Source organism: Pagrus pagrus, assembly GCF_965226575.1.
Source record: "Pagrus pagrus genome assembly, chromosome: 7".
Lineage (NCBI taxonomy): Eukaryota > Metazoa > Chordata > Actinopteri > Spariformes > Sparidae > Pagrus > Pagrus pagrus.
The window spans coordinates 18,951,103-18,974,985 of NC_140191.1; the positions used below are offsets into that span (position 1 = coordinate 18,951,103).

Sequence of the window (23,883 nt, forward strand, 5' to 3'; positions counted from 1 at the left end):
AACAGACATACAGTTGTTGAGATATTTCACAAATGAACAAAACTGTGGACAGCAGAGTTGCACTAGAGGCAGATGACTTCTTCCTCTGACCATGAACGTCTTTATATAACTTCTTGACAATCTATTGAATAGTTATTGAGATATTTCAGTCAGAACCAAAGTGGTGGACTGAACGACCGATAGACAAACATGGCTAAAAAGAAAGGAAATTTGAGACAACTTCTGCATAGACTGTCAAAAAGTGGTCCAGCTCAGGAAGGTAGTCCTGCCATTTAATTGAGTATCAACTGACAACAGCTCCACAACCAACGAGTACTCTTATTACACAGGATAACCACAACAGAAGAGAGCCAAAATGAGAAAGGAAAGACATGAGCTGACTTTTAGAGATATCATTATATCAGCGCAGTGACTGTTATCTAGGTACATCTGATCATTCATCTTGATATGATTTTAGGTCATAACGTCCGGCCCTGATTGCAGACACACAGTGACACAGTGTCTGCATCAGCTGTGTTTGTTCAGTGTGTGGTCTGCTGCAAACGGGCAACAGATGAGCGGACGACAGACGGACAGGAAGGGAGGACGAGGCTGGAGGAAGAATGAGGAGGAAGGAGGGAGGAGGACAGAATCCTTATCCACTTGATTATAGTGTTTACAGCATCTGGACAGTTGTTTAGTTAAGGCGTGCGTTTGTGTGTTTTAAGAGAATGTGTGTGTGTGTGTGTGTGTGTGTGTGTGTAGTGCTTAGGGACACACCTGGAGTGCAACTATTCTGCGTTTCAACTCAGCCAGCCACTGGCACATTTCACCAGCCTGTGTTTCCCATGACTCCCATTCTTCCCCCCTCAGGGCGAGTCACAAAGTCTCTTCAGCAGCAGAGGAGCCGAGTGTATAAAAAGGATTATAAAGTGCACTCGAGTCCTTTTTTCTCAGCTTGATAGAATAAAGTGCTGTTGACCAATCCAATGCTCAGTTTAGGCAAGATAAAAAGGAATAGTTTTGGTTTATTTGCTTTCTCGTCAGGAGATTGTTAAGAGGATCAAAACCACTCACATATGCGTCCATTGATGTGAAAATACAGCCAGTAGAGAATTAGCTTAGCTTAGCCAAAGACTGGAAATAGGGAGAAATGGGAAGCATGACTCACAATAAAAGACTGCAACTGGTTATTTTTACACTTTCTGTAAAAATAATTTCTGTACAAATTAAACAAACAAGATACAGCATGACAAGTTATGAGCTATAGAGGTTCTGATAGGCACAACATTTTTCCTTGTTTTCAAAATGAGAATTTTTCATCCATTGAAAGGATGTTTAAAAAACGGCTATGGTCACACGTGAAAAGACTTTGTAATACTGTTATTCAGCTGAGACATTTGGATGTGGTTTCTCGCAGGCTTTAGAATGACGTTGGGCTTTTGTAGAGGTTAAAGGTGTCCTAATAGCACGTCACTGCAGTTTCACTGCACCACTGTCAACCTTCTGATTGATGGAAAGCCACTCCTACCTCTTCCACCACAGGAGTCACATATATTTCTGTAGCATGAAGCCTCATAGTTATTTCTTCAGCTTGTGCCCTTTGCTCTACAAGTCCTGGTTCAGAGTTGTCAAAGCTGCCACGCTTTAATCGACCTACATGCCCATGTGCTTTACCCAATGTCTTATTTTACAATAATGTATAAAACTGCTCTCATTATGTCCTGGATGCGTGTTGTTAGCAGCACAAGCTCTTATAGTTACAAATTTATGACATTTTATATGAAACATTAAATGCGTTGAAATCATGTATTAATGTCAACCACATTTAGCCGATATCAGCGATATATGACTTTGGAGAAACACCTTCACACTAATCAATACCGTCTCTCTTTCAACCTACACATGAACAAATTATCAATATGATGACACAAAATTTGTGTTTTGTGACGTAACCAAATTTTAGCTAGTTGAAAAGAGGGCGAAAAGACATCTGAGACTGGCTGTCGATCCCCGTTTTCAGTCTTAATGCTAAGCTATGCTAACTGCCCCCTGACTGTAGCTTTATATTTAGGGAAAAGTCACAAGAGTGGTGTCAATCGTCTCATATAACTCTCGTCAAGAAAACGACTAAGCATATTCCCCAAAATGAACAACAACTTTACAGATACATACACAAAAGCCTTGCAATGACACGCCAGGAGTTTAAAGTTTGGTAAACATAACAACACACATACATCACTTGTTGCTGAAACACTCTGTAAGGTGACTGATGTAACTTGAACTAAACAGTCAGGGGTCCAGAGGAATCAGGACCCCCCCAGTCTGAACCTTTTCTTGTGTATGTCCACTTCAAAAACTAAAGATGTGTGCTACTGACATCAAATTCTCTTCATCAAACATATGCGTGAAACAATGCGACTTGTGTTACAGCTGCAGTCAGAGCGCTTCATTTGGAAACTGAGGTGAAAACCTGCGTCATTGCGCCTTTAACACCGGAGCTCGCAGCGCAGCAGGGAACGGTCAGGCACCTGCTCCGAGCGCACTGAGCCTTTTCCAGACTGACTTTTCTCTTCCACGAGTTTCACCAGCGACCATGTGGCTCCTTTAAAGAAGGATATGTCCCCACGGCAAGTCCCGTCGTGACCGCGGAGGCGCACATCGAGGGCCCCGAGAGGCTGAAGCCGGATTTAAACCTGCAGGTTGGCAGCGGAGGCTTTTGCGCAGCGGCACTGGTTCACGTCTCTCTCTCTCTCTCTCTCTCCCTCTCTCTCTCTCTCGGAGATGAACAGGGGCGAAGGAGAGGGCTGGGACAGGGAGGAATAGCTGGAGGGAGGGATGGCTGAATAACGAGGAGAGCAACACCCACTCCGGACTGACCGAATTGTATCCGGAGAGACGGAGTGAGAGATAGAGAGAGAAGGAGGGAAAGAGTGGAGAAGAAAGAGGAACCCACTGGGAGGCAGCAGTCTTTGGTATTCAGAGGATTTTCTCCTTTGGGGACAGAAAAAGGACGCTTTGAATTGATGACTGGAGAGGTATGAAAGGCGATTTCATTCATTGTGCGTGTGAGTTCTCAGGTGCGCGGCGCTGCTGGAGCGTTTGAAACGAGGCGACTTCATTAGAAATAATCTGATAGTTTGACCCAAATCTGGCCGAGAAACTTTAATTAAACCAGTCAGCAGCACTTTGAAATGATCAGTGGGGACAGACCTCGGTGTTAATCAAACTTGTGCAGCCTCACAGACAGGTGGAATAATTTGAAATTACATTTTTATATTTATTTTATTTTTTTATTTTACACCCAAATAAAAAACCTTTTATTTTCTCTTCAGCCTTTGAAAATGTTTGCGTTTTCACATCAGTCTTGGTTGGTGCGTGTGTTGTAATGAATGGCATTTGATCATGACTGCAAACTCTCTAGCCTTTAATCACACCAAACACATCGACTGCTTTATTTTAATGAGGACGGCGCATTTACCCTGGTCTTCAATAACCAATCAACAAAGTTGCCCTTCGGACTGGAAAGAGGAAACACATCAGGCAGACAAACTTTTTGTTTTTGGATTAAAGGGATTTAGATGTGGCTGTGATGTGCGTTAATGCTTCATTATTAGGCTCACATCAGTAAAAGACAGAGACATTTTTTAATTGAACCTCACTCTGAGAGGGTCTGATCTCAAATTACAGTGATTAACACTCATTTGTGTGTGTATAGCCCAGCATTAATTATGTGTGTGTGTGTGCTAACAAAATCATTTCCCTTCCTTCTCATTTCCCTCCTCCTGTCCTGAGGCTGATCTATGAAAAAAAGAAGAAAATCAATCCCATTTCCTGGAGTATTTCGTGCTTATTAATATGCATTGTCGTTATTCTGCCCTTTTGACACCGTCTGAATGAACTGAAGGGGCAGCGCGTTCTTCCAATACCACCTTTACATCAGCGGATGGCTCAATCATGAAACAACTTTTGTTGCACGTGCTGTCAGCGAGATTGTGCTGCCCACAATTGATAAGATGTCCGTCCGCGTCCATCCTCGGTGTGTAATAATAATGAGTGGCAGACTGGAGAGGAAGAGAGAAAAGGGGGAAAATGTTGAGGGGAAAAAAAAGTGTGAAAACAGGAGATGAGATAGGAAGAAGAGGAGAGCAAATGTGGTTTTTGCTCTCGACAATGGCGCTCATGAAATGTTCCTTCTCCGGACTGTCAATCAAACCGCTCTCTTCTTGTCTGTCTGTCACTCTGTCGCTCTTTTGTTCACTCCTTCTCAAACAAAGTCCTTCACTGTTTCGCCCTCAGCCTGCTCTACGTAGGCGGGGGGCTCGACCGCTGCTCTGCGGCCAGTCTAGACTGTCGGATTACTGCTCTGTAATTGTATCAAAGTGGATACCAGATTGGAGTAACTGATTCCAGATCAGTGTCTCGGGGCTATGTGTGGGCAAGGTGGACCCTCAGAGGCTCTCTGTAGCTGAATGGCATTCCTGGTGTTTCTGTCACTGAAACCCCCGTCTTCCCTTCTTGCTTTGCTTCCTCTCAACATAATCTTCCATCTCTCTCTGCAGGTCTAGACTGCTGGTTGTGAGGATGTTGTCAACTGGGCAGATTAGGTGGTGTTTATGGGCTCCGCTGGTGCTACTGGCCCTAGTTTCACATGTTCCCAGTAAGGCACAGAGTCAAGGTAAGTTCCTCTTCCCTAATCATCTCTCTGTTCTCTCTGATCCCACATCCCTCCTCTCTTCCCTTCCCTTTCCTTTCAAGTGATGTCCTACCCCCCTTGTCCACCACATCCAACTTTTCTTTGCTTTTAAGTCCTCAACTTCCCACCTTAGCCATCCAACCTCTCCCCATCTGTTCCCTTCATCACTCCTTCCTTCTCTCAAGCCTCCCCTCACCTCTCTGCCCTCCCGTGTTTCCACATCATCCCTCCCTCTGCCATCTCTCTGTTTGATGTGCAGGCTCAGTCCAATCAGATTACACAACACTCATGATCATATCACCTCCACATCATGCCATTTCACCCGAGCAGCACGGCAACGCTTGCAACCCAGCTGCCGGCGCTGCCACGCTTCCGAGGGGTTTTTAATAAATGTGTTGTAACCGTGTGCATCAAGCTGTGATGATTTGCTGCGCAATGTGCCGCACAATATACAGCGCTCCAGTGTGCTTTCCAATCAACATCACCTCAGCAAACCTGATTTAATCAAACTGAGGCTCATCAAAACATGGACTGTTGCCTGTTTTGTGCAATGTTTTTGGTAATGGATGTTAAAAATCTGGATACACTCTGAACAAGGAAACGCACACTTGAGTTCCAGTTGAACATACTTTATGTTAATAGATCATCATCTAGCATAATGAGCATATCACGAGTTAAAGTGTAACAGATGTGTGTTTTTATGAATGAAACTCAGATATTCTGATCTGCTAGTATTTAACTGGCTTCAGAGCTAAAGCAAAACCACCCAGCAATCCTTTCTGATCTTGTGATCAACACCAGGAGCCTCATTACAGAAACAGATCTTACCTGCTTGTCCTATCTTAATTTAAAGGAGACATATTATGCTAATTTCCAAGTTCATAATTTTATTTTGGGTTACTACTTAAATAGGCTTACATGCTTGAGTGCTCAAAGAAAACATAAATTTGCAGCACTGTATTCCCTCTCTGCCTGAAACGCTCTGTCTCTTTAAGCCACCCCCCTCCTGAATATACAGTCTGCTCTGATTAGTCAGCTCACACACGCCTGAGCCAGCACTGCTGACAACAAAAGAGCAGCTGTACTAACTCAATTCTTATGCGCAAAAGTAGCCGCTTGGCATAAATTATGCAAATGTATGACATGGTGATGAAGTGTGATGTCACAAAGTCACAGAGTCAAAGGCGGGGCTACTGAGAAGGCGTTTAAGGAGCAGTGTTTTCTGTGGAGGAGAGGAGAGGAGCTTCTGTTGGTGCAAACTTTGACCTTTTTTAACGTTTCCAGGTCTTAAACATGCACAAGAACCTACCCACTGAGCAGGCAACGTCTGTGGACGTCCAAAACAGGTTGATATCATGTCCGTCGGGCCAGGCCATGATCTGGTCGTCCACTGACAGCCAGAATTAGTCGATAAACAATATATAAACGTCTATACAACGTCCAGAAAAGACGTATAAAAAACGTTCATTCTGGCTCCCCAGAGGACGTCTTGGATGTCCATAAATGACGTCTAAAAGACGTGATCTAGACCACTTTTTACTCACTGGGTATATGACACACCAAAGCAAAAGGGAAAAAAATGAAAAAGCATACGAGGACTCCTTTAACTTTAGCAAACTCCTGTCTACCTATTTCAGAAGCAATTCTTAAAGTCATGGCTGTGTCCTATCCTATCTCATAAGTCTGCCTGTCTTGACAATGGCTGTCTCACTTCACTTTGGTCCAGCTAGCTTTCAATTATGGGCAAGAAAAGACAGCCATTGAGTTGTAGCTTCAATAATTGGGCATAGATCGTACAGGTGGGGGAGAGGATATGTGACTGATTAATACATCGTTCAGGAAATTCAGAAAATGTAGGATGTTTTTATTTCAGCAACAGTTTGAATGCAGAAGTTTCATCTTATTCCAACAAACAGATCCAAGAGCTCTTTTATAAATCTTATGACTTTGGTGTATGTGTGTGTTCAGCTGTGTTTGAATGTGTGTGTGTGTGTGTGTGTGTGTGTGTGTGTGTGTGTGTGTGCATGAGTTTATAGGAGTCTGTATTTGCAATTGGCAGCCTCTGAAGTACAGTGTGTACAGCGTGTCAGACCTACTGTAGCTGTCTGGATAGAGATCATATGAAAATGACCACTAGGGACACTTAAACATTTAGCTGACCCTGCTTTGTGCGTGTGTGTTTGTGTGTGGCTGACATTCCTCCCAGGACGTGGAGTAAGAGTAACACAAATAAATGAATCAAGAAAAGATTTATTTTTTCTCTCTGAAGTTGTTGTTCACAATCAATAATCCATATGACACAAACCTTTTATTGATCTGTTTTCACAACTAAATGTATAGAAAAGAAAGAAATTCCACCCTAAACTGGTTTATTTGTTTTAATTACAATGGTCTTTTTAGATGTTGTATTTTGTTTTGGGTCCATTTTTGCTGTGAAACCTGAATGGATCAGTGTGGGTCCTTATTTTGAAATGAAAGTAGCCGTTTTCTATTTCTTCCTGTCTCTCCTTCCCCTCATTGAGCTCTCACTCTTTCCTTTCCTGTCTTTTGTGTTCTCTCCCTCCATCCTTCTCGCTCTATTTCTCGTCATTCGTTTTTCTCATCTCTGTATCCCCCCCTTCTCATTTTATTACAATTTTCATCAGCAGTTCTGTAGGTCATGTTTTTCATTGCAGGCAGACAGAAAAGAGAGGTGAGACAGAAGTGTGACAGCATAAATTAGGCTGGGATCTGATCCCAGTGAATTACAGCAGAGCATGGACGACCTCCCAGACGTTATGGGAGCGTGCCCTGCTCAATCCCTTCATTAGGGAGCATGTGATAGCCATTAATTTTTGCCTGGTCTGTCCCCTGTAAGCTGCAACATCTGGTCAGAGGGGATTTGAGCTTGAGGATTAGTGTGTGCTCTACCCATGGAGGATGTTTGTATATACAACACAAATGTCTGGATATCATCAGGAACGCCCACTACCAAAGCCTGGGTCAGATCCAGGAGGTGATTCCTCCTCTCCAACACATTACTAATGTAGCAAATGATCTGGTATCCACACCTTCCTAGTAATCTTAAGACATTTTAAGGATATCTCTTAATTGCAGCATGTTTTCGTCACAGATTTTACTGTTGCATATACCTTTTGTCAGGGAGCACTTGTGAAACATCTGCTTTTATTTATAAAATAAGAAGCTACAATGTAAAATCTAAAATCACATTTTCTAAAATCACCAAAAGTAACTGTCACTGCTTAAATGGAGCAACACTGTCCACTACTAAATATTTTTATGTTCTAAAAATGTACTTTGCTTTTTACAGTTTATTCTAGGAAGTGTTACTTTCTTGCAACAATCCTCACATAAGGCAGAACCCTGCAGGTCTCCCTGTACCACACTGTGCCTGTGGGTGGTTTGTTTTTAATCCAGTTGAGCAATAAACATTTTCCGGCCAACAGCAGCAGTTTGTCGCAGAGTTTGAAGTGTAGGTGAGGTAATATTATTTCCTTTGAGGAGAGACCAAGAATAAACAGACCAGGGCCCTTCTCCATTTTAACCTAGCCTGTGTCCCTTAGCTCCTTCTCATCACGCTCCAAAACCTTGAAATAATTTGAATCTGATGATGCTAAAAGAAAAATCAAATGACCCACTCATATTCTTAACAACAGAGATCTAAAGAAAATGTCATGGCAATCCAACAAATAGTTGTAAAGACATTTCCCTCAAAAGTCAACCTCATGGTTGCACTAGAAGAGAAATCAGGAGATCACATCGAATGGGATAGTGAATGGCAATTCATCACAGTAGTTAAGATAGTTCACTTCTTAAATGAACACTTGGATCTGTGGGTGGTGCTGATGAAAAGTCAGGGGACCGCTAAATTAGTCCTGTTGGGAATATGAATGTCTGTACAAAAATTAGATGAACTCATCAAAACCTGAAGATTCATTAACATGGTGTCTCCCAGTCTGTTCACTAGAGACTCATCGTCATCTACTATGTAGCCCTCAAATCACAGTTATTCAGGAACTACTGTAACGATTCATTAATTATTAGTGTTACTGTGGTTTGTCCGGAACAATCAATTCGAATAGCTGAAAAAAATCATTGAACAGAAAGAAAACAGGCCTTTACAAATGAAATTAAACCTTAAAAGGAGCAAAAATCCAGTCTCTAAAACTGCTTTCTTTACGTTAATGTTTTTTATGTTCTGCTGGTTTCTGTGTTGCATTTGCTTGCGGTTGACAACTATTGCTCAACGGCATCCTCCTGTGAGCACCTTCACCTGACTCCATTAATTGGCGGTGGCGTGACTCCTATATTTCCTTTGCCAACCCTTTCACCCATATAGGTTGTATTTCTTTCTTAAAAACAAAAGAAATCTGGCTCTACCCATTGTTTGTCCTACAAATAGGGATAAATGTACATTCCTTGTACTGTATGACCAGATTTTCTTTAGGAGACAGGATTTGGACACAGTGTACAGTCTGTACAGCGTTTGAGACTCAGCCACACTACATCTTAGCTCCTCTATCTGACCTGTGGGAGCAACTCTGACACTGTTCTTACTGCAGAAACTGAGCAGTGTGCAACACAATGAATTGGTGGCTCTTTTTTTTTTTTTTTGGTCTCTGGCTCTTACTTTGGCCTTGAAAAGTATTGAAAAGGGAAATGTAAATTTTGTTCTCTGCTTAACCCTCAGAGGGTGCGAGGAGTGACCTGGCGCTCTGTCTTGCTGTTTCCAATGCAGCAGTGACAGAAGCCCGATGGATGGAGGAATGATGCCTGATGGTGGAAGTTTGCCACCGTCACATCTGAACCCAAGAAAAAGTAGAATGGTCAGCCTTATTGTTAATTAGGCATTTATATTTATTGTCAGTTTGCTCCCAGGTTAGGTCAGTTAGTCATTGTAAAGATGCTAAATGTGTGTGTGTTGCTCTGTGTCTGTGCGCGTGTACAGTTAATTATTGTAATTAATTTGTTGATTGGCTGACAGCCCGGGTCAATAGCATGTTTCAGAAAACATCACAACAGATTATGTGCTCGAGAACACATTTCCAAAGATATTGCACTTTTGTGTGTGTGTGTGTGTGTGTGTGTGCGCATGTTAGTCGAGATATGTGTGTTTGTGTGAGTGTGGTTAGAGGGCAGCCTGGTGAATTAGTATGATTGAAAGTGTTGGCCAGTAATTTCAGTGATAATGAACAGGGAGAGAAGCCAATGATGAGAAATCATTTATTCATAAACAAAAGAGAGATGGAACAACCTGTTTTGAATTTAAAAACCGCTAAATTACCCAAACCCAGACTGCCATCACCTCGCCACTCTGCCGCTGCTGATGGTAATCCAGCTTGTCATAATCATCAGCCACTTTGGACTAAATGGAGCATTGAATCGTCGGAGAGATGATGTGCAGGAGGCGCTCTAATTTTGCCCTGTTGTTGTTGTCAGACCATGTAGATGACATTCTTTGATTGTAAACAAACAAAATTAACTTCAATTAACGGGAACATGAGCTAATGATTTTTTGGGAGGACTGAGACAGGATATCCAGTTCACTCTACATTCAACATGCATTCATACTCCAAATGACACAGCATAAGGCACAACAGTGTAGGGAGGAATAATGTGTGCCAGGTGAAGTAGTTGCAGTCTGAAAAGCATGAAATAGGCTACGAACGTTTTGGAACATAGAAGCGCTTCCCAGAATCACAGAGTGGAAAAGCATGCAGAGCTTGAAGTGACTCAGGGTTGAGCAGATATTGTAGTACTACAAGGTGAATCAGTTACTTGGGTTCTGCTTTTTCTTGAAATAACTGAGAAAAAGTGCCATAGTGGTAAGAAAATGACACTTCTTTAAAATGAAACTCAACTTGTCGATGCAGTTTTCTGGAATCAAATAACCCGAGTTTATAACATATGCGTTGATCCACATGTCTTCTATAAACAATCCCAAATGTAAGGAAAACTCCTAATCTAAGAGAACTGAATAGAAAATAGATGATCAGGATACCAGGTGAAGAAACGGTGTCAGATGATCAGAGAGGTAAGATGAAAAACACCACAGTTTATCTTAAACCTGCGATAACTGATTTTTTGGCCACTTTGGATTGGAAACAGGCTGTGAAACCAAGACTGACATCCTCAACTCCAACTCCAATAATTTTATAATTCAAAGTGTGTTTACAGGTCTTGTAGAAAAAAATGTGAAAAAAGTAGTATGAAGCCTTTTGTAGCTCTAGACGAAGCTGCATGTAATCTGATAAATTGCCTCCAGTGATGTCACTCAGCGGCAAAGTTGCATTGTGGGTATCACCTTGTTTATTCCACACACTCTTCCTTTTCAAAGCCTGCTGCCTGTATAACCCACAGTGCAGTTTATCAGATTACATACAGCATCTTCTGGATCCACAAAAGGCTCTATACCAGTTTGTTCACATATGCAGTAGTGAAGTACGCAAAGACCTGTAAACACACTGGTGGAATGCATAAAATTGATCAAGTTTGCCTTTAAGTTAAATTGGCAAACATGATATCAAACAGTCCAGCAGTGCAACACTGAGAGCAATATTGCTTTCATTCAGAGTCAAGTTTGTGTTCACCAATCACTCTCCTTTTATCTCTGTTTTTGTTCTCCACCAACTAATGAGAGAAATATCGAGCTCTTTAGCTGCTAAACGTTCCACTGTGTTCACTAGCTAGACACCGTCTCCCTGAGTACAGTGAAGTTTTTAACGCCTTTTTGCCGATAACAGCTGTCTGCACCCGAGAACAACACTGATGAAAGCAGTGAGAGAGAAAGGTCCCATATTATATTGATTTTCATCAATTTCACACAGCTGTCAGAGGTCCAACAACACTGTAGTCGAAATGTATTGCCCCAAACCCATCCGTGGTCCTGAATTTCAGCTGCTACTGAGAACAGGCTGTTTCTGTGCCTGCACCTTTAACGCTAATGAGCTCCATCCTGCTACGCGCCCCTCTCAGGGAGAGGATGCCGCTGACGCTAGCGGTAGCATGCGCTAATGTTTACGGGGTGGGTGTATCGCTATGGCTCGCGAGATGCTGTCGTTCAACCACACCAGTTTGACCCAGAATCGGACCCAGAAGGAGAGGCTCAGAAATATACAGACTCTGCGGCTGCAGCAGGACTCCCCGACACTACCACCCGGCTCCCATCCCCCACTGACCTGCAACAGGTAACATCTAAAAACAGCTAGCGAAAGCTGTGTTTGTCTCCAACAGTCTCCAAACTCTTGGACACTGTCCGCATAGTCTCTGTCTCCAGTCTGCACAAGTTTCCAGACTTCTTACTGTGACGACCAAGCTCCCTCGTAATATTATTAACATTAAACTCGCTTCAAACGCCGTTGCATAGCGGACCGAAGCGGAGCTAACTAGTTAGCCAATTTCAAGCTGACGTCACCAAACTCGTAGGCAACTGTAAATACTATCATCACGTGGCGACACTTACCTGTGGCTCGGGTGCAGTTGCTGGGTCCCGTATGGTTGAGACTGGTCACACCGAACTTCACCTCGGGGATGAACGCCCCCTCTCGGATATCTCCGGGGAGAGGGGGGCGTGTTTTCGCGCAGAGGAGCCCGGCCTATGAGCTGAATCTGAACAGCCTGTAGGAGCCTCGTTTTACCAGTGGGTGGGCTGCAGAGACCCTGCAGGACTCGTTTGCTTTCCTCATCCTGGGAGTTGGTCGGCTCAGGGAGGACCAGTTTATATATGCAGAGACCAGAGAAAACGTGTTTTTTCATAATATGGGACCTTTAATTCTGTAGGTTCAAAATTTCTCTCACAGAGAGTCATTTAATTCTGAATGAGGATAAAGAAATGTGATTATAGCAGCTTTTAATATTTTATTTGGAGTAATGTAATGACATGTAATAACCACTGTGTGTGAACAAACTATAGGAAGGTGTTCAGTTAAAACGAGAGTCATCCAGAAACCATGATCAATGTTTTCACTTCAATTTGTTTGTTTAAAACTTTTTACTGAAGCAATGTTGCAGCTGAATACCAGAGTCCAGAGTGTGAATATTGTATTTATTTTTGTTACTGAGTATAATATTTAGATTTTTGAAATAATGAACGAACTGAACAACAGAAATAAGATCATAATTGTTTTAAGCTATCCCATAAATGATCCTGTAAACTAAGTGCAGCACTTAAACCCTTGTCAGTATGTTTTGAAGCATACTCAGCAGTGACCTACACTTGAAATCATCTGTGTTAGAATAGCAGGCTCTTTAATTTGTTATTAAATTATTGTTTAATATCAATCATCTCCTGCAGAATTAACCCAGTTGAGTATTTCAAGTCGATATTTTTTCACCATCAGTTGGTATGCAAGCACAATATTATTGCCTCCTTCACCAGACGGCACATGGGGAAAGATCATCCAACAGACTCTTATTATTTAGTCAGTCCTTAAGAGAGATTTCACACTCACACACACACACACACACACACACACACACACACACACACACACACACAATGCAGCACAGAGGTATGTGTTGAGGGGAAAAGGCATCATTTACATAGGTAAAGCGATGAAAGAGAGAAAAAAGGCGTTAAGCCACTAAAGGGAGTGGAGTGCAAGTGGCGCAGAAGAGGAGAAGATGGGATAAAAGAGCAGAGGAGAAGACAAGCGAGGAGGAGGAGGAGGAGGAGGAGGAGAGCAAGCGGAGAGTTTAAACCTGAGGATGAGAAGAAGAGATGTGATAAAAGACTGAAGTGTTCCATGAGAGCAGCAGAGGAGATAAAAAGACCGGAGAGGAGAGGAAAGAAAAAGCCAGAGTGGATTTAGGTTAAGTGCTATCTCGGTGAGCAGAGCAGTTCTTGTAGCGACAAGACGCCGGCCACATCAAACGACGTGTGCTGCAGCGCTGCATTGGCACTAAACACGTGCACTCATACACACACACACACACACACACACACACACACACACACACACACACACACACACACACACACACCCATCTCCCTCATGTACAGTACAGTAGCTATCTCGTGGTGACAGTGCAAGCCAGCAGTTGTCATCCATAAATCCTGCGTATTAGTGAAGCTACTGTAGCTTGAATACTCACTGTGGAGTCAGTGCAGGGCTAATCTGGAGAGGAGGAGGAAAACAGGGAATTAAAGGACGGGAAAATGAAGGGGAAGGGGAAGAGTGGGAGAGAAGATGAAGGAAAAGAAGAGGAAGGAGAGGAAGAATGACAACGGAAAAGAGAAGACAATAAGCGGAGAAAGTGGATGGCAAGAAGATGATGAGGAGATGAGAAAGGGGTAGAGAGGGGAGGAAAGAGGCAACTGGCAATGAAAAGAGAAGCCCAGAGAAGACAAAGGAAAGCAAAAAAAGAGAGTTAAATGGAGGTTGAATTAAGAGATTGTTTGGATGAAAAGAAGCCAGCTTTGAGCAGGGTGCTGAGCCAGATCAGGAGATGGGAAGAGGAAACTTGCAGAAGAAGTTGAAACTGAGACAAGTAACGAGGGGAGGTGAAGTGAAGCAGAAGATTGGACAGCGAGCATTTACTCATCTACCAGGAATCCCTGTGAGCTTTCACCACTGCTAATCCTGGAAAGAGTCATCCCATCTCAAACTGGGGCTTCGAGCTGTGCCTATATAGTCTAACCCAGATAATTCCAGTTCATACTGGGCCCCCAGTTAAAAGACTTACAGTCCACGCTCCCTGCAGAGCCGGGAGATTACTCGAGTTCATACTTCAAATTAGACCCCTTTAAATTAAGCTGCACAAGGTGAGAACGTGTTAAATAGGATTTTTGAAGGGATTTCTATAATTTTCTGGCTCTGGGGTAATTTCTTCAGTGACTCAGACTATTTACTGAAGCTAAATTTTGTTGCTAAGCAGTAGTCGCCAAAGTTCTGCCAAATGGCCGGACTTGCATTTACTACCTGGCAAGAGGCTTATGAAGGAGCAGTTGGGGTCCCGCTGATTCCTGTGGTGTAAGTCTTTCAGATAAATGGCTCTGGTTTGTGTGATATAGTACTCTTGAGCTATATGTGACTCTGTAAGTTTAAGGGAGAGTTAATCTAGGCAGGGTTTCTACAATACTCAAGCAAAGCATCTTATTGTGATCCAGAGAGAGGATGTCTAATGTGTTTCACGAAAGCATCTCAGCACTTCGTGCGAGAGAGTGTGAAACGTTCTCTCTTGGATGATATTTATGGCTGTGCTGTGGTAAACAAGAACAGACGTGGCGGTTCGTGAATGGTAATTTATATCAGAGACCCTCATGTTCTGTCAGCATCCACAGCTATTGAAGGTATTACGTCCATATGCATTAATCATAGTTGCTGCCTCTAGAATAGCCTCCAATTTGTAGACCTTGACATGCATTCACAGAAGAGAAGAGGGTCATATAGCTGGCTCATTCATTTTTTGTTACAATTCAGTGGGTGTATGTGTGTGTGTGTTCATTGACATGCAAAGCAAAGATCAAGGTATTCGAGGCAATTTTCACACCAGTTATTAGTACTCTGTCTGCCAACTCAATTCACCCACTATCCAGCACACACGAAATGATACCAGAGTAATTTAAGTCACAGACTTAAATTATTCATAGATTCTTATTGTGTGCTGTAATTATACCGTTTCATCCTATGCATTTTGAGTATCTGATAGGTGGTGCGGTGATTACTTAAGAATAGGAGCGAGCGAAATGTAAAACTGTGAAGCGCTGCACTGTGTCTCTGTAGAACGATCAAACAGCATCATGAGATGTGGTGATGAAAAGTTCAAGAAGTTGTCCTTGTTTGACAAGTTGAGGCTGGATCCTTTTATTCTGGGACTTGACATTAACTTGTGAGGTAATACCATGACTAATATATAAAGTGTGTTTGGCAGGAAAGTCTGGCTGAAATTATTTTTTGGAAAGAAATTAACTTTTTGAACTTTTCCTTTTACCTTGATAATTGATCCAAGTAGAGAAAAAGTATCTTATCCTTATACTACAACGATATATCTACTCATTTTCAAACTCATACTTTTATTTTGGATGTCTATTCAAAATGTTTACATACTTTAATATTAAAAAAAGAAAAGTTATTTTTCTCATACTGTCCATTGCTGCAGCACCTCTATTCACCCTCTGTCTGAATGCTCTGTTAGTCTTTTAAAGCCCCCAGTCCCGAAAAGACAAGTCTGCTCTGATTGGTCAGCTCTCATAGGCCTGAGCAGGCACCGCCCACTGTGTTTCACATCAGCTCTGCTGGTGTTTTTGCAACCACATCCGTGCTGGAGGCGTGGCTTAGAGAGGTGACTGTATAATTGTGACATCACAAGCTTACTAAAGTCCTGACGGCTTATTTAAATGCACAGTTTCTGAATACGGGCTGTGTGCATTTCTTTGTGGATTGAGTGTTTTGAAACTTTCACAGCATTTCCATAGCAACTAGACCTGCTTTATAATGAAAAATTACATTGAATTCTGACTTCCTATAATATTGGACCTTTAACATACTAAAAGAATACTAAAATACAGTTTATTGAAGTTGTTTGACCCAACTCTAACAGGCATCTCTGACTTTTCTGCCTCCAACATAACAATACAATAATGTGGAGTTTACAGTTCTCTCTGATTTATGTGCCTGAATGGGATTTTCCAATTGAGAAAGATGAAGGTCTGTTCTCATCATCGAGTGAAAATCCTGCACAGTACCCCTCAGGTTTGTCCATATCATATCACCCATTTTTTCTCTACACAGTTTCTCCATAAAGGCTCATGTACAGTCTTTACATGTCAGCACTCTATAAACATCAATCACCTGCTAATAATGAGCATTAATTTTAGGTTCTGGGAACGCTGATGTGGGTCAGCAGTTAAGGCGAGGGGTCCTTTAAAGTTTATTACAGCTCAATGAGATTCATTAAACTGTAGTTCATTAACATTATTCCCTTGATACCTTCAGGCAAAGTAGATTACACTCTCTTTTGCCCGTATTTATATAGACTGCTGCAAAGTTGTTTCTCTGAGTGAAACTCACTTTAAAATTCTATTTTAAAGTGCCTGGATGGAGCTATAAATGATTACAGCAAAATCTGGGTTTATTTCAAACCTACTCTGTTTATATTTTATTCACAAAGTTATTAAAAATCTACATATAGTCTTAGAAATCTTGTGCGACCACATCTTCTGATTAATGATGGTATCCTGACCCCAAAGTTCGTTCACTGATTTACTGTAAGTCAGTAGTCATTTCTGTTGAAGGAACTTAAGGAAATTATGTTGAGTTTTCATCTTTTTGAAGAGTGCTGACAGGTGAAGTGACTTTACATCGGCAGCGTCATCTGATTAAAGGATGACAGCGTCTGCTAGAAACTTTGTAGAAACACATTAGAAATCTTGGTGAATACTTTGTACATAAACTAACAAAGAATATTCGTCGAAATGGTGATATGTGTGTCGCAGACATAAAGACTATGTCAGCGACGTTTGCTTTCATCTGAGGTGAATTTGTAGTATTCCATAATACTACGTTTCTGTGTAGCTGCTGTCCTTCCCTTTTCTTCTGTCGTTTGTCTCTGTGTCTGTAGATTAAACCAGTCAAATTCCACAAATTGATTCTACAGTACAAAATATATTAAGTGTAAGAAGCCAAATACTGCACACACACACAGAAATATAGCAGGGAATGGTTGCTGTCACCATTTTTAACAGGCCACTGCACTTTTCATTGACAGAGGGCTGGACAGTACAGTGAGCTGCTGAGGATGCTGCTGTAATCCAATCATTTCTCCATAATAATGTATCGATCAAAAATGTAAACTCACACATTGACGCAGGCAAGGACATCTGCTTTTTCCCCCTTCTCTTCACCGGACTGTATCATCCCACTACATATCACTTTTCAGTGGAATCTTATAAAGAGAATTTGACTGGAAATAGTTTCTTCTAAATCTGTGTCTTTTTAAACCTTTTTCATGCTGTTTCGAGCTGAAGCTGAGCTGTTACGCCACGCTGGCCTGCTTTATGTGTTACTCTCATGGATACAGGAACTTCAAAATTGAAATTCACTCAGCCCTCTCTTTTTCCTTCTGTCCATCCATGTATTCATTTCCTCTTGGAGTCCTTTTGATTTGTGACATTATTTGGGAACTTCTTTTGGTGTTTCTTGGTTCAACAACTGACTTGTTGTCATGTTAACACATGTTGACTGGTGGCTGGGAACTTTTTAATTAACATGATACTCATTCATCAATGTGTTGTTTATCTCCAGTCGTTCCCCAGCTTTATTAAATGTGGTTAATTGTTTTTCAGTTCCAACTCCGAGGAGGCTGCGCTTCAAAGTGCTGAGCTCGAGTAAACTCCTTGTTTCATGGAAGGAGCCCAAAGGAGATTTTGACAGCTATCTATTCCTCTACAACAGTATACCAGGTAGGATCATTTTGCTGTGGAGACACACACACACACACACACACACACACACACACACACACACACACACACACACACACACACACAGGTAGAAAAAAAAAACTGTATGCTGAGGATAAGTGGGACCTAACTTTGAAATTTGGGAGGAAGGATCCTATTATGATTTGGATTTCCCGTCTGTCATGAGGGATTATGTAATTTACTTCTTATCAAAGCTTCTTTGAAGGGATCAATCTCCTGAGAGATGTGGAAGACTCAAAATGTGTCCTGCACCTCTGCCAAGTTTGAGACAAAGGAGTGTTTTTGCTGCGTACGTGGAGCTGTCAGCAGATTTGAAAATGGGACCTATAGATATAAAAGACAGTAAGACCCTCGCCAACTCATCATGGAGTTCAGTCCAGGGCAGACGAAGACAATATTAGTCACTCACTCAGCATTATCAACGTGCGATTGTGTGGGCATGATGGACGCCTGACATCTGGCTTTTATCCTGCGTCTGTCAGTAGTCAGTCATTGTACAGACACAAGGCATGACCTCGTCTCTTTCAGGTCATGCACAGTGCAGTCAGTAATCACCCTAATTACCACTGACGGCTCCTTCATCATGCAGTGCACCTTCCCTCACCGCCATACGTATCCATCACATCAATTCTTTAACTGTTGCTGCACCGCTGCCTGCATTTGTTCCGTATTAATGCCGTGCTGAACACTGCAGACAATTCTTTCACCGCCCGTTGTAAAAATGAATAAGTAGGACTGAATAAGCACTCTGTAGGAATAAAACCTGTTACTTGCAAACAACCCTTTGCAAGAAACGCCTCGTCTGACAATTTCTTGCCGCCTCCGACAGCTGAAAAGAGAAGAAAAACTGAAATTTATGGCCACTTCCTCCCAGGCGGGAGTGCAGCAGTAGCTCACTGGCATTCAGCAAATGCAATAAAAAAAATGGACTCTCTCAGTGTCCTTACTGATCTGTACACTGGTTATCTTCAACAATAAGAAGGCATGAGGACACAAATACCTGTCCTGTGTCCTGATGTCCAGTCTCCTCTGTCCATCTTTAGTCCATCTGAGTCAGATGAGGTGAACAGCACCCATAGTGAAGCTTGTTTACACTGACTGAAGTCCTTTTGTTCAGAATAAAGCACCATTTTAGATCACAAAGGGAGCTGTCAGAGTGGCAGCTAACCTTTTCGCTCAACATAATATCCTTTTTTCCCCTGAGAGCCTTTCTAAAAAGGAGCAACTAAAGTGCAACTGGATAAGGATTCAAGTTTTAGGTCAAAGCAGATGACTCATTTTTGCCGACTAAAACGACTAGCTGGGTTCTTTTCTTCGTGCTTATATTCTTTCAAACATTGCCCCCTGTCACATTTTTCCCCATTATCAGCTTGTATCCTTATGGATGATGTAATCCATGTCTCATTGCATCAGAAAGTGGTTAACTTTAGCCTGCACGCCTCTGTCCAGTGGCTTTATTCCCGATTCTATGGCAGTGCATGAATTCAACTAAAATAAGCACTTAGGCTATTGGAAGTCTGTTCAATAGCCTGCCAACAATTCTGAATTTCAAATAGTGTGGGTTGTGTCTGTGTGTACTTGCATATCTCTGTGTTATTTATCCGTGCCAGATGTCTATATTTACTCTCTCTCAAATCCCAGCGGAGATGAAGCCAAACCCTGCAGAAAAAAAGTTTTTACTGTATGCGACTGCAACTTATTGTCACACTGCTGCTGCAGCCAATTAGAGGAGTAATTTGGGGAACTGGAAATTGTGTTTGCTTTTCAAGCATTGGGAGGCACAAGAAGTGATGCAGAATTTAGGTGAGGTTTAAAATAGGTTGTAGTATTGACGGCAGCAGTTCAGGAGAATAATTATACATATTTACTGTGGCAGTGACGCATGAGACATTGGAGGCACATTGATGTTATTTATGTTCAGTCTCTGCCTTGGAATTTAGTTGTATTTCCCGTTGTTAAGGTTGACATTTTAACGTAACTGTACAAACAAGTTTTAATGTGTCCATTATCTCCTACGTAAAATGTAGGCAGCCAATCAGATGGAGGTGTTGCCATGGCAGCGGGGTAATCGTGATCATCAGCGCTCAGGACAGGCTCGTTCAACATCGGCAGTAGCTCCGATTACTCAAGTTTAGCTCAAGCTGAATATTGAGAAGCAAAAAATAGTGACTTCCTTTTGCCCTCAGAGAAAAACAAAAACAGCTACTTTACTTAAGCGGCTCTCAGGCTTCATGTTACAGACGAAGCAGTTGAGAAAACAGCGCAAAAAGTGGCCTTGTCGTGCATTTGTACTGACGGGATTTCCCCCAATAAGCTCATTGCACTCATGAAAACAAACTTCGACAAGCGACACAAGGGGAGATTTATGCTTTGTTAAAGGTGTTTTCAAAAAGCAGATTTGGGCTCCACAAGAGAAAATACTTCAAGGATGAAGACTGACTGGTTGTTATGGCAAGTGTCCGCCTGGTTATCCGCCCCACCTCCATTAAGGAGCAGCATAACAGGTGCTTTGAGGGGCACTTCTGCCGATGCCAACTGTAAAATCTGTAAACATATGCTAAAAAATGCTAATGCTATAGTTGAACCGTCCAGAGTAATCAAATAGCGTTAAGCATCCACTGAAGGGGTGTTTTGTAAGGCAAAGCCTTTAGAGACATTGCAAATTAAGTATACTTTAAGTATATTTTAAGTTGTTTCATGAGTTGTTAATGTTAACTGAAACCATAATATACAGTATGAGGCATTTTCAGCAAGATAAAAAGGTCAAGATTGGGCAGTAAATGACTGTATTTATTGTTTTACATACAGTAATTGTTCAGACTAGTAATGCCACACTGTTCTGTTCTTAGATGGGTTTTATACAATATTTTTTGCATATTATTGAACTAATGAACAACAAAACAACCAAACTGTTGTTCACCAACATAAACGACAAGTAGGTCCTTCATAAACGACAAGTAGTCATTTTAACATGTCCCTTTGTGTATTACACAAAGAAGACAAAACTTGTATTACTCAGCTTTTTTTGAGGTGCTGGTAGGTGTGTTTTTGATCTCTCTTGTTCCCAGTCTTTATGCTAAGCTAAGTGAATTGTCTGCTGGCTGTGGCTTCATATCGTACAGAAATGAGAGATCTTCTCATCTTACTTTTAGGGAAAAGGTGAAACAGCATATTTTCCAAAATGTCAAACTCTTTCTTTAAGTCTCAAGAAAATGCTTGTCAACACCTTTATCCTGCAATGGAAATTTAAGTGTAGAAATAACGAGGCCCACTTCTGTCCATTAAAAGGAGTAAACTGGTGATTGCAGGTGAACTCTTTAAACCCTCGCAGCTGTTATCTCGTGAATCAATTTCAGTCAAGAGGGAGAGATCTCTGTAGATAAGGAAAGGGCTGTTAAAAGTAAGTTTAAAGATGGGTGTTTGGCCTGAGAGATGTATTTCTCAGTGCAACAGTTGTCATATGGTGTCCCAGTGAATACCTACCCTTCACTTTAAGCCCAAATATTTGGTTGATTGACAGTATATTTGTACCCAACCACTGACTAAGGTTCCGGTTTGTGCTGTGAACACTGATTCATGCAGTTACCTCACCTGACCTGCTGTCCTCTTCAGTAGGATTTATCTTCCTACTCCTAAAGGCGTCATTAGTCATCACTCTGCAGGCACAGGGGACAGAAGAGCTGAGGAAGCACACAGACACAGACGCACACTCACGCCTTTATTGATGGCCAAATTGATTGCGGGGTCAAATTTAAAAGGGGGTGATAATGTGACCTGTTGGCCTGATGGAGATTAACTGCTAAGGAGAGGACACCACCGCACACACGCTTGTCTCGTAGTGAGGATCGACAATTTATTTTAGGGAAATTGCATTTTCCTCAGCTTGAAACTTCAAACTAACTCAGATATTTGTTCTGTCTCTAAGCCTCACCCACTAGCCCCACTGTGAAAATAACAACAACATGAAAAACAGAATCAACTTCAGACCCACAAAATGTTTTTCTTCTTTATTCTTAATTTCTGTTTTTTTTTATTTCATTTTGTGAAGATTTATGCTCCACGACCAACTCCTCTATCAAATAAAATATTTCGACCTTGAACAAAATGTTTGCCTTCCTTCAGAATACAGAATGTTAATCAGCTCCTCTGCTGAATTATCTTCATTTTGCCTCGGCCTTGAGAATATTAATATTTTGCTTCCCAGAAACTGAGTATAGCATTGAGAAATAAAAAAGCACCGAATCAAAACATCTTGGAGTCTAACCTTTGACCCTTTGCTTTTTCTTCTTCTTTCTCTCTGTCAGGTGGTCAGCAGAGGGAAATCATAGTATCTAAATCTGACACTAAGGTGTTGATAACAGACTACAACCCCTCTAAGGACTACACTGTCAGTGTGATTGCTGTCAGTGGCAGTGAGCAGAGCCGACCTCTTCAGGGCAGACATAAAGGTGCGTTCATGCATTTAACTTTTTTTGCTTCTGTTTCATTCTGTTGCTGTCGTGTTATGTGTAACTCCCACACTCTGTTTCTGTTCCAGTGTGATATGCTCTTCCACTCTATTTACCTGTACCCTGTTCTTCACTACTCTACTCTGCTCCTCTGTTTTACTTGACTCTGCACAACTGTACTTTCAAATCTTTTTACCTTCTTCTCATCTGGTCTCCTCTGCTCTTGTTTCCCTCTCATTTCCTGTCCTCTCTACTTACCTTTGTTTTGATATGCTATAGTGCCCTTTCCTCCCATTGTCTTTGCCCTCTCTTCTTCCTCTTCCTCTTCTTCTTCTTTTCTTTTTCTGGTTTTCTCCTATTTTCTTTTTTTCTTTCCTCATTTTCCCTCCTCTATCCTCTTATTTTCTTTCTTTTTGTCTCATCTTGTCTCCACTCATATTTCCTTTCCTTTCCTTTCATTTTTTCTCACCCCTCATTTATTCTCCCATGTCCTCTCCTCTTCTGTGACATGCTAGACTTGAATTTGTTCTGATGTGCTTTGCTCTCTTTACCATAGTTACCTCTGCCTTATTTTAACCATTCCCCTGCTGTAATATCAGAGTATGCGCTTTCCTTATCGCCATTTGTAGACAGAGAGAGAGAAAGGACTCCCAAAAATAATTCTGCCAACGTGTAATTATTTTTTTTCCTGTGCTGCAGCTGAAAGAGGTGAGAGTGATGGAGGAGACGAGACTGAGCCCCATAGACTGACCGATTCAGTCGTACCTCCTGAGGATGCCAACGAGATCTCTGGAGGTAGGACAAACGCAGACAAATGCTGTTTCCAGGAGAGGAGTCCATATACAAATCCTGTGCTCGCCTGAACGTATTAATAAAATGAATTGTGCTGAGTCAGACTCTGCTTAAAGACTCCTTCAGTCAGTTGCCATAGTGGTGTTTGGAGATATGAAAACAGCTGTTGGTGTGGTCTGTCACCAGCTCCATAGATCAGAAAGCCAAAAATTTGAGTCCGTGTCCAGCTGGATCCGACTGTGAAGCATGTTCCCCCATGCAGACTTTGTGTGCAACTGGTTAACAGCAAAGTCGAGACAGACAGACAACCGCCTGGTGGTCTATTTACCCACCAAGTGAGCAGGCCAAAACCATCTATGCTTCACTGGTGAATTATTCACAGTGGTGCTTTGTGGAAACTCTTTAGCATACGCAATGCTGAGTGATATTAGGTGACTGTGACTCCTGATATTAGGCGATGAGTGACCCACAATGTTCACTTGTGTCTGTTAATTTGAGCTCTCCCCCTCAACAAGAGCGTCTGGCTTTCTGTCTGTTTGTTATTG

General features: G+C 41.9%; 1 protein-coding gene across 2 annotated transcripts in view; it reads left to right on the plus strand.

Annotated features, from left to right (window-relative positions):
• The first annotated feature begins 2,395 nt into the window (after positions 1-2,395).
• col14a1a (collagen, type XIV, alpha 1a) overlaps positions 2,396-23,883 on the plus strand; it is a 133,478-nt gene continuing 111,990 nt past the window's right edge. The window contains exons 1-5 of one of the 2 annotated variants that reach the window (XM_084357692.1): positions 2,396-3,017; positions 4,542-4,657; positions 17,961-18,077; positions 22,403-22,546; positions 23,246-23,341. In XM_084357692.1, the coding sequence (XP_084213818.1) occupies positions 4,564-4,657; positions 17,961-18,077; positions 22,403-22,546; positions 23,246-23,341 (451 nt within the window). In that variant the 5' untranslated portion in view covers positions 2,396-3,017; positions 4,542-4,563. The remainder of the gene's footprint in view (positions 3,018-4,541; positions 4,658-17,960; positions 18,078-22,402; positions 22,547-23,245; positions 23,342-23,883) is intronic. The other variant, XM_084357691.1, reaches the window with a different exon arrangement.